The 11,760-nt window shown below is 41.6% G+C and overlaps 1 protein-coding gene across 1 annotated transcript; it reads left to right on the top strand.

The window, feature by feature from the left end:
• Positions 1–1,061: 1,061 nt before the first annotated feature.
• LOC122925954 (C-X-C motif chemokine 11-like) lies at positions 1,062–11,426 on the top strand. The gene is made up of 4 exons (XM_044277314.1): positions 1,062–1,182; positions 5,146–5,272; positions 9,139–9,225; positions 10,724–11,426. Exons 1-4 carry the CDS (start codon positions 1,122–1,124, stop codon positions 10,737–10,739), a joined length of 291 nt encoding a protein of 96 aa, XP_044133249.1. The 5' UTR covers positions 1,062–1,121; the 3' UTR covers positions 10,740–11,426.
• The last annotated feature ends 334 nt before the right edge of the window (positions 11,427–11,760 follow it).

Here is an 11,760-nt window from a genome sequence, read left to right as displayed (position 1 = left end):
CGTTCAGGATGCATCAGGATGTCTTCAGTTCCGGAACGGAAAGTTTTTTGGCCGGAGAAAATACCGCAGCATGCTTTTTGCACCGGCCACAAATCCTGAAGACTTGCCGCAAGGCCGGATCCGGAATGAATGCCCATTGAAAGGCATTGATCCGGATCCAGCCTTAAGCTAAACGTCGTTTCGGCGCATTGCCGGATCCGACGTTTAGCTTTTTTTAGAGTGGTTACCATGGCTGCCGGGACGCTAAAGTCCTGGCAGCCATGGTAAAGTGTAGCGGGGAGCGGGGGGGCAGCATACTTACCGTCCGTGCGGCTCCCGGGGCGCTCCAGAGTGACGTCTTGCGTTGTCCGGATCCGTCTTCAAATGCTTTCAGTACACTTGCGTTTTTCCGGATCCGGCGTGTAATTCCGGCAAGTGGAGTACACGCCGGATCCGGACAACGCAAGTGTGAAAGAGGCCTAATGGCACAAAAGAAAGGTCTAATGTGTCCTGGGAAAAATAATAAATACATGGCTCAGAAATTAAATAGCAATTTGCAGTTAGATAGCCCCACTGCTAAATCTGAGAAATTGGCCTGGTTAGGAAACACTCTGGTATTGAAGTGGTTAAGCTTTGTTATTTAGTTCAGTAAAGTTTAGTTTAGTTTCCAAAAAAGCTGACTAAAATCTATATTGCTACTATTGTAGCTCCATTCAAGTTGTCTCCTGGGTTCTTTAAACTCTCTGTAATGCAGCAATATGTACACTTACTTACTCCATACAACTATCAAAGCTTCTCATAAATGATGAATAAGGATAGCGTTATACGTGCTCTTTTATGTCGTGTTACAGACAATAGCATAAGAAATGGTTGCAAAAATGTGCACAACAAATCATTTTTTTTTTTCTACCTTAGCTTTCTATCATGATAATTATTACTAGGCTGTTTATGGTGCTCCTTTTCTGATAACATCTGTCTTTTCAAGAAAATGAGAACTTGAGAATATCCGAAAGTCCCAGTTACATCAGTCTATGGGATTTTCCCATTGTTTGGTTTCAGTGGGATGGAATGTAGGATATATACTCACTGTAGCTTAGTTACCGCTTTCACTTTAGCATCACCGTCTGCATTCATCCATCACCATGTACAGAGCAATGATTGTTGTCCTCTGTTCACTGTTCTTACTTCAGTCATGTGTGCAAGGTAAGTCATTCTAAATACATTGTATATGTGTGTATGTATATATATATATATATATATATATATATAATCTATGTCATATCTATCTATTTACACACATACATATCGCAGCGGCGAAGCTGCCAGAGTGGTATACTTCTGCCACCAATAGGGCATGCTTTATGAAAATGCTGGGCAGGAAAGGAAACCCTTGGAAAGTACTGTCTTTCTAGAGTTGGTCAGTTTCTGGTTACTTGTGACCAATGTGTATGTAAGATGACTATGTGGCTTACTAATATAGCTTTTGATGTGCTGTTTGTTATATTTTATAAGCCATGTCCCTTTGTTAGGCAAATGTTTTGTGTTGTCCGCATAGAGGTTCTGTCAATAAGATGATGGCTGATGAAGGGTCTTGTGACCAGACACATCACTAAGCCTCTTCTATGATGTTATGGGTCCATTCACACGTCCGCAAAATGGGTCCGCATCCGTTCCGCAATTTATTCATTTTTAATGGGGCCAGAAAAGCTGTGAACTGCACACAGTGTGCTGTCCGCATCCGCACTATCTGTCCTATTCTTGTCCGCAGACACGCACAATAAAAAAATGCATTTCTATTATAGTGCCAGACATGTGCAGTCCGCACATGGCCGGTGTCCGTGTTTTGCGGATCAAAAATTTGCGAACCGCAAAACACGGACGTGTGAATGGACCCTAAAGGGCATCTATCAGCAGATTTGTACCTATGAAACTGGCGGTCCTGTTACATGTGCACTTGGCAGCTGAAAACATCTGTGTTGGTCCCATGTTCATATGTGCCCACATTTCTGAGAAAAATTATGTTTTAATATATGCAAATGGGCCTCTAGGAGCAACAGATGGTGGATCCATTGTAACAATGCCTATCCTTATCCGAAAAAAGGACAAGAATAAGACATGCTTCATATTTTTTTGCGGGGCTCCTCATCCAATCCACAAAAAAAAAATATATACATTTGTGTGCATGTAGCCTTAGTAGTAGAATTTATCTGCTGTCTCCATTTTCCATTTATTTTTTTCACGGCATTCACCTTAGGGGGTTGATAATAAGATATTTTTATAGGCAGGTTGTTACGGATGCGGCGATACTTATGTCTATTTTTCTTATTTTATTTCGGTTTTACCTTTTTGAAAAAAAAAACGTTTGTGTGTCTCCATTTTCAGAAAGCCATATTTTTTAAACAATTTTGGGTGATTGTCTCATGTAGGGGGTTATTTTTTTGCAAGATAAGTTGATGGTTTGATTGGTACTATTTTGGTCTACATTGGACTTTTTGATCGCTTGGCATAATGCTTTTTTTGATGTAAGGTAACAAAAAATAGCTTTTTTGGCACTTTTTTTTTTCTACGTCATTCACCTTAGTGGGTAGATCATGAGATATTTTTATAGAACAGGTTGTTATGGGCGCGGCAATACATATTATGTCTAATTTCCTTATTTTATTTCGGTTTTACACAATAAAAGCATTTTTGAAAATAAAATCATGTTTTTGTGTCTCCATTTTCTGAAAGACATATTTTTTTTGGGGGGGGGGGGGGGGAGATTGTCTAGTATAGAGGCTTATTTTTTGCCGATGAGGGGACGGTTTGATTGGTACTAATTTGGGGTACATATAACTTTTTTGATCATTTTTATACCTCATTATTGAGGTAGGAAAATTGCAATTCAATCATGTTTTTTTTTAATAGTGTTCACTATGTGGTAAAGGTAACATGATCCTTGTATTGATCAGGTCATTACAGACATGGTGATACCAAACATATGTAGAGGTTTTTTTTTTACCCAATTATAAAAGTGTGGATAGGGGATAAAAAAAAAAAAAAGTTTTACACTTTGTTGCCAGGAAGACAACATACCATTTTACAATTCTGTTCATTGTGACAGATCGCCCTATCTGCATCCCTAATAGCTGAATCTCCCACTATATGCACCTGTCTAGCCTGCCCTGCACCTCTAGTCCCCTCCTTACCGGTACAGCACCATCAAACAGCAGATCTAGGACTGCACACATTACAAAAGATTTAGACTGTTTAAATACCAATTCTAATTGAACCAGGAAATGTATTGGGCGATTCATGGATCAAACACCTGTTGTTTACTCGGGGTAACATGAAAATACCAAATACTACCAAAAAAGAAACATGTCTACCACTCCAAATTAAATATAATCTTTATTCAATAAATAGCATAAAAATACATAAATGTTAAAATTCATCCATACTGCAACAAATGGAATCAGATAGACTATGGGGACACCTGGTGGACAAATTTATGATGCCGTCAGACCAAATATCAGTTAAAGGGAACCGATCACCTCAAAAATGCATATAAAACCGCCAGCATTACCTTATAGTAGCCCCCAGTCTGTTCATAATCATATGTTTGATCTGGTAGTCTGATGCTCAATAGCTTAAAAAAAATGATTCACAGATGGTAATGTAAAGATTATCAACTATAGCAAGGTAAAAAGTACTTAAACAAGCAAAACAGGAGCATTCTTTGCAAAATGCATTGGGAAAGGGACACCATTGGTGGCTGGTGGCCACTTTTTCAGTGTCCTGTTGGTCTAAGGTACACTTTGTGTTTTGATTGTTAATACTTTTACCTTGCTACACTTGATGGTCTTTATGTTAAATTAATACATAATCGTCTGACTGTGGATTGGTGGTGGCTAAACTCTTTAGACATGGTTCTGTAACCCGTTCCAGCCTAAATATCAATAACTTCTTCTAAGGTCCTCAGAAATTCGTGCTGTAATACACTTGCACTAACATGTTGTGAAGATTAAACTTTCATAGATACCTGTTCTTTAAATAAAACAGGTCAGCCACTCACACCTGATTGTCACAACATTGATTAAAAATGCCTGATTTCACCTTCAATTTATCTGCTAATCCTAAGGCCTCGTTCACATGGGCGTCATGTTTTTGGCCCGGATAAGATGCAGGTGTGTTGCGGGAAAATGCGCAATTTTTCCGTGCAAGTGCAAAACATTGTAATGCGTTTTGCGCGCGCGTGTGAGAAAAATCGGCATGTTTGGTACCCAGACCCAAACCCAGATTTCTTCACAGAAGTTCGGGTTTGGGTTAGGTGTTCTGTAGATTTTATTATTTTCCCTTATAACATGGTTATAAGGGAAAATAATAGCATTCTTAATACAGAATGCATAGTACAATAGGGCTGGAGGGGTCATCTTTGCTGTGCACAGGAAAAGGACCTTTGATGACATCACTGCTCTCATCACATGGTCCATCACATGATCCATCACCATGGATTAGGGTTTTGGACCACTTGTGAGAGCCCAAGGCGGATCTCACAAACGGAAAGCCAAAACGCGAGTATAAAAGTAGCCTAAGACTCCAATTATTGATCCCCACCATCAGACCACTGTGTCAACCTTGAGGTATTGTGATGTGAAGGAAGAACTTCATTCATACCAAATAAATAAACTCTCAATGATATTGTAGAAAACAGGCGCTACGTGTACCGGTACTCTCATCAGAGTCACCCACTTCTCCGTATGCGAATTGTCCCAATAAACAAAGTCAGAAGAGTGTCCCACATAAACAATTGCAAGGTTAGTACCCTCCATAAGCGGTGTTGGCAAAGCACCATCTATGAACAGTGCCAGTATATCTGTGAAGGTTCTCATTTATCCAATGATAAACATATTCTTTACAGATATAGTGCCAGTATAGTTCTTCCTGTAATAGAATTTTGGTTTGGAGAGTGGGTAAATATGTTTTAGGAGCTTGAGTAAAAAAAAACTCGTAATATAAGCACATGCTACTGCTGCTGGCGCTCTGGAGATGTTCCCTAACCAGTAATTGTTTCTACTACTTTCTATTCTGAGGTCCAAAGTTTATTACAGATGGAGCCTTGTAAACAATACAAACGATTGTCCTCAAGGTCTGTATAAAGAGTCATGTAATTGTTTTCATTTATAGGGATGTCCCTATGGGGGAAGAGGCGCTGTTTGTGCAAGGGGTCTGGTGCCAATTCTGTGGACATTAAGCAGATCAAGACATTGAAAGTATTTCCACCAAGTTCCAAGTGTGAGAAAATGGAAATCGCGTATGTCACACTTTAATGCATTAACATCTTCCTTCTGGGATTCGCATCCCCACCTATTTCTTGGTTGACCTTGATGGACTTATGTCTTTTTTCAACCGTATTAACTATGTAACATTAAGATTATGGTATATCAAGCAAATTAATAATAAGTATTTTACTTTTGGGAGATAATGGGGGGAATATGTTTGAAGTCAGTTTTACTTGAATCTGCTTTGGTACCAGATTTACCAAACTGCATGTGTTGCTTGTTAAATTTAGCTCATCTTCAAACCTAACACTTTTGGGTACTCCAGTTTGTGCACCAGCTCCATACTGGAGTAGCTTTGGGACTTTTTATGAAGTCCCGCTCATTAACATAACTAACCACGCCCACTTTTCCACTAACTTCAAAACTAGATTGAGTGTTGTAAAGCCTCACAAAAATTTTGCACAAGTGAGCCCAAAAGGTGCACAAGCCCTATTTTGCCAGTTTTTGAAGTCAGAACTCTGAAGTTCAGGACTCAATAAATTCCCACACAAAGCACACATACTTTGTCTATGAGCCAATACAGAGAACAACTCTGTAAAAGTAACTCCTGCTCTGGCAGACCCATCTGCTCATGCATCACATGGAAGACCAATAATTGGAACGGCAGTCACCTAATGCTACATTTCACCTTCAGCGGTCTCTGCAGTAGAAATGATTGGTGAGATGTGGATTCCTCTAGCAATAACAACTGTAGCCAGGGTTAGAGAAGCCAGATCCACAACATCAGCTGGTTGCCACGCCAGCCTTCTTTTAAAATGGGGTTGTCTTAGTAAACGGGTATTTAAAAAATATTGATTACATTTTTAAAAAGTGTATAATTTTTTTTAATTAAATCTAATTTAATTTTTTTTAAATAAAATTGTATTAAACATAACTACAAATATACAACAATCAGCCATAACATTTGAACCACCTGTTTAATATTGTGAGAATCCTACTGTGCCCCCATAACAGACACTCCCAGGCAACAGAGATCGCAAAGCACATAGCTCCAGATTAACGGATTCGCTTTTTTGTTTTTATTTGCCAGAAAAAGCTGAATAGGTTCTGCATAAATATGACCTTCATTCTGAACACTATGGCCCTGATTTATCATACCTGCACTCCAAAATTGACAACATTTTAGAGCTTGCGTAAACATTTGCGACTTTTTACACTCACTCATTTGTACACCATTCACTCCAGTTTTGTAATATGGGTAGAAAAGTGAGTGTGGTTAGCTATGTTAATGAGTTTCAATCCAGATTTATCATTGCAACTTTTTTTTTAAAGTCGCAATCTCACTCCAGGAAGAGGGTGGAGTAGGAAAACTGAAGGAGCTTCTCTAGACAAAAGAGTTAGGTCTAAGGGCTAATGCACACGACCGTATGCCCTCCGAGACATATGGTCCGTGAGCAGGCCATATGCCCCGGAGCCGCATACATCGTGTCCACGGGAGTACCGTGCATCATATATTACAATGATGCTGTGCACGTCAGGCTGCCCGCGTGGCTATTGTCCCGCACTCATAAGATCTTATGAGTGCGGGACAATGGCCCCGCGCAGGGGCATAGCTAAAGGCTCATGGGCCCTGGTGCAAGAGTTCACCTAGGGCCTCCTTCCCTCAGTGCTTTGTGGCCAGGGGCAGGGAAGCACATAGGCAAAAATTTAAACGGCACTCCCCCATGCAAAATTCTTGACCTAACCCCTTTCCTCCAGCCAGAAGTGTAACTTGAAGATTCTGGGCCCAGTGCAAAATCTATAACAGAGCCCTCCCAGCATGCACTTTCTATAATACCGGTGTCTTCTTATGTGGCCCAAGGGTCTTCTGGGCCCAGTAGCGACTGCTACCTCTGCACCCCCTATAGCTACACCCCTGGCCCAGCGGGCCGCCCGACGTGCACAGCATCATTGTAATATACAATGTATGCCACTCCAGGACATATGGCCCGCTGTAATGACCGGCGTCACGCAAAGGGAGGGAAAAGGGAAGGCCCTGCCCAAGGGAGAGGGAAAGGTGGTGACCCCTGACTCACCTTGCAGCTGGCACCTGACTGCCCTGACGTCCCTAGACGGGTTCCTCACCCGTACGCCGATCACGTGCCTAAACCCTGGCTTTCCCTCAGATGGGCCCTAGGTAGTGAATGGGGCGATGGGATCACTAGTCCGCACCACTGACACTAAGAGGAAAACACCAAGGAGAGGACAGACAATACAGACAAACATATAATCCCAGGTGGGCGACCACAGCAGACCACAAAGGCCCAACAGGGATCCGGAGGGTAACGTTCTGGAACAACAACCAGGGAACGCAGCAACACAGCTCCAGTGGGTCAGTATAGAAGTCCAGGCAGGAAGCTCTATATCTGGCAACCAGAGAAGTGGGAGAGGGGAATATAAGGAGGCTGGGAGTGCTGGACAAGGAACAGCTGAGGAGAAAGAGCTACGGATCCCTGAGTGAGCCAAAAAGGGTTGCAAAGCAAACCCAGAAAGCTACCATAAAGAAACAGCCCTATCTTTCTACATAGAGCGCGCAGCAAACCGCTGCGATTTCCTGACCCCGGGTATAACTGAGTCAGGCGTGGTTCTTGACACCCTCGTGACACCCGCCCATGGACTGTATGTCTCGGAGGGCATACAGTCGTGTGCATGAGCCCTAAGGATAAGACACATTTATCAAACAACATGAGACATCTGATAAATGTGGCATAAAGTACTCCAACGCAGACTCATGCAAAACTGACTTCAAATATTCCCCTCATGATAAATTCCCTACTATGGGGTACATATATTTAGATCAGCGTTTTAGACGCCGGTCTAATTAAACCCCCATAGCTGGCGGTGGTTCCGTCGAAGTTATGAAGAGGCACAGGGCTCTCCATAACTTCGGTGCATCCAATGCCAGTTCTAAATGTAAGACAGCTTTCTACGCCTAAAATAGGCTTAGAAAATTGTAAATTTCTTCCCTGCCCACATCACACCCACAATTTTAGACCTGGCGTGAGTTGGGGTGAAGTTGTAGATAGCGGCTCAACTAACTGCTGTGCTGCCATCTGTGCCTGAAATACGTCTATTTTAGGCGTATGTCAGAATAGTAAATTACCCCCTATATTTCTAAATGCATTTACGCCACACAACTGACATAAATACTTTGATAAATCTCCCATCATACAGCTCTATGTGTGGCTTTATAGTGTACTATAAAACTGCTTAAAACCACCACTAGGGGGAGCTCAATGCATAGGATTTTATACAATTATCACTCCCTCAAGTGGCAGCTACAGGAAAAGGCAGTTTTTTTTTCATGTTGCCCTGTGTGTGCCGCAGATATTTTTCTGCTATTTTCATCCATATACAGGCCAGGCCCGTACTTTCAATATAAGTGCCAGCAGCCCCCTTCTCCAATAATAAACCGATCCGCTGTGTCCTGCATAATCAGTGCCAGCACAGTACCCTCTTTAAACACTGTCAGCAGAGTGCCCCGCCAAGTGTTAGCATAGTGTTCAATTTCATTACAAGCCTGCCCATATCTAGCACAAGTGAATATATCTTAATACAGCTACCTTTTAAGCCAATGGAGCAATGCAAATACTCTAGCAAGGCACGTGTAGAAATCCACAAGATCTTCCATATATATTTGGGTCAATGCTGACCTGTTTCATCCCACTATCTGTAAATGCACACATTAAGCAGCTGTCTGAGAAAAATGTACAAAAGGAATATAAAGGAAATGTTACATTTGATATTTTTATATTTATTTATAATAAATTATATATTTTTCACCTGAAGTCACAGGTTTTAATGCAGAAATACTATTACCGCATTTATCTTTTCTACTTTTTGTTTCGAATCTTTATAGTGTTACATTAAAGCATGGGACAAGGGCAATATGCCTCAATCCTCACTCCAGAATGGGGAAGAAACTTCTTGAACTTGCAAAGAAAAAGTAAGACCCTAACCCATACCACACATTACATTTTTTTCTTATGATTGCATACGTCATTAAAAAGGAGTGCAATTAACTAGGACTCTCTATTATCGGCCTCTGTCGCCAATTCCGTCAAAAATATGGAACAAAAATAGAGTAGCACGCTGCTCTATTTTCTCTAGCAAAATGGCAGGATTCAAAATTCACAATAGGTGATATTATGGCTTATCTATTCCCTCCTGATCTCTGCACAGGTCACACAACATGCCTAAAAACTCTCCCATATAAGTCAATGGGGTGCCCTCCTGTCCATTGTGTCTATGGACCATGGCGACTGCTGTGAAGTATATCTGTAACTGCTGTTAAGAGCAGCTCAGACAAGATGGCTGCCCCCATTATCATGAAACAGAATTAAAAAAATCTGAAATCATAAAATAAAAACAGATTAGGAAAAAAGGATAGGTGACAAATATCCTTAAAAAAGGTAAAGGCGACACATTCCCTTTAAAGGGGTATTCTGGTAAAGTAACTTCATTTTTGAAAAACTGCATTAAGGCTGCAAGCTGTGACCCAACCAGAGCCCATACCTATCGATATAACCAGAGTTTCATTTTACCTTGCAGTCCATTTGTCTAGCTCCTGTGTGAGCCTGCAGCACACTGGGTGTATCATGGCGCCTGATCTTCCCTCACAAAACTACAATCCCCACAATCCCTAGCTTTCCTGTTTGTGTTGGTGTTTACTGATTGGCTGCCTGATACACAGTCCGGTCACGCCCCCTCTTCTCAGTAATCGCCAGCACACTGACACGCCCTTTATTTCACAAGACATTTAGCTAGAGGATTGATAGCAACACACTGAGCATGCTCGACCTGACAAAGGCTCAGAACTACAGGTTGATGCCATGGTAATTTAGGAGGAAACACAGTGGGTAGCAGAAGAAAACTACTTTTATATTATTATAAATATTAGAAATTTACAGTATATTAGGTCATTATTAATGATTAATTAGACTAAAAGATAAGTTATATTTATGGTAAACAAAATAGTCCTTTAAGACAAAACAAGAATCCTATAGAAACTGCATGAGGTAAAATGCAGCTTAAAGGGGTTATCCAACCCCTATAATGACCCTCCTAATGCCCGGGCCCCTCAGACAGGTTATAAGGTTATACTTACCCGCTCCCCGGGACCTGCAACGCTCCTGATGCCCGCACGGCTGCCGCTGCATCTCCCCATCCCACAGATCAGGGGGGGATGCGGGAAGGTGGGGTCAGCCATTAGCAGGCCGCAATGGGGACGAGCCTCCCTAGAGTCACCTGCAATGGAGGCACGTCCCTGTCACAGCCTGCTATTGGCTACCCCCCCCTCGCGGGGCAAGCATAACCTATATAGGGGGCCTAGGCATTAGAGGGGCTCAATATAGGTGTTGGATAACCCCTTTAATTACACAAGCTGTGCCCAGCTTTGGTGGGATATCTAGTGCACTAAACATTGATCTTTTTCTTTGTTACAGATCATCTGGAGAGTAAAGAGGAACAAGATGACAGTAATGTCTATTCTACTCAATATAATCCAATGCGAATACGGGCTTTAACTAACATAACCATCCCTTTTCAACCATATTATCTATTTGACTCCTAATCCTTCCTTAAAAAGGTTGTCGAGGATTATAAAAACATGGCTGCTTTCTTCCAGAAACAGTGCCACGCATGTCCACAGGCTATGTGTGTGGCATTGCAGTTCAGCCTAATTCACTTCAATAGAGCTAAGTTGCAATACTAGACACAACCAGTGAGCAGGAGTGGCGCTGTTTCTGGCAGGTGCTTGGCATAATGTCCTAATCATGCACAACATCTTGAAAGGGGTATTCCTGCCTAAAGCATTAATCACCTATCCAATGGCCGGAGAGGGGGCCCAACCACTGGCGCTGTACTGAGCTATTCCCATCAGTGCCATAGACTCTGCATAGATCGGCAGGCTTAAAAAAACTATTCCATTCCATAGCAGCAGTCTTGCACCTGGGGGGGTCCCAGCCCTTGGACCCTCGACTGATCTAGAATTCATCCAATTTATAGGACATAAATGTTCATGTCTGGAATACTCTGTGAAGGTTGAGTAGTCAAAAAGTAAATGAAAATGTCAAACATGTAACCACTGCTTATATCTACTAAACTTGTATTCTATACAATAAATGAACACAGCATAATACAAGGCAATAAGGAATCTATTGGCATTTTAATCATGAAACACAAATGGGATCATTTATAAAACTGGTGTAATGTAGTATTGGCTTAATTGCCATAGAAACCAATCAGATTCCTCCTTTCATTTTCCAAAGGGGCTGTCCAAATTGTAAGATGGAATCTGATTGGTTGCTATGGGCAACTAAGCCAGTTGTACTTAAAATGTCTAAACGTATGATTAAGAGCAACAAAAAATATTAAGGCATACATGTGGCTTAGAAATCACTGTGTAATCCTTGGGGGTCAGACCCCCAAACCCTCACCCTAGGGGGCTGAGTAGTTAGAAGCACATGTGAAGCAAGCCACT

Source organism: Bufo gargarizans, chromosome 1 (assembly GCF_014858855.1).
Source record: "Bufo gargarizans isolate SCDJY-AF-19 chromosome 1, ASM1485885v1, whole genome shotgun sequence".
In the NCBI taxonomy this organism is placed as follows: Eukaryota; Metazoa; Chordata; class Amphibia; order Anura; family Bufonidae; genus Bufo; species Bufo gargarizans.
This window is presented reverse-complemented; position numbering and strand designations above follow the sequence as displayed.

Bases quoted from the DNA above. Each gene is read 5' to 3' on its own strand.
- LOC122925954 (XM_044277314.1), top strand. From the start codon at position 1,122: ATGTACAGAGCAATGATTGTTGTCCTCTGTTCACTGTTCTTACTTCAG. The intron at 1,183-5,145 runs GTAAGTCATTCT...TTTCATTTATAG, and splicing joins ACTTCAGTCATGTGTGCAAG to GGATGTCCCTATGGGGGAAG. The intron at 5,273-9,138 runs GTATGTCACACT...GAATCTTTATAG, and splicing joins TGTGAGAAAATGGAAATCGC to TGTTACATTAAAGCATGGGA.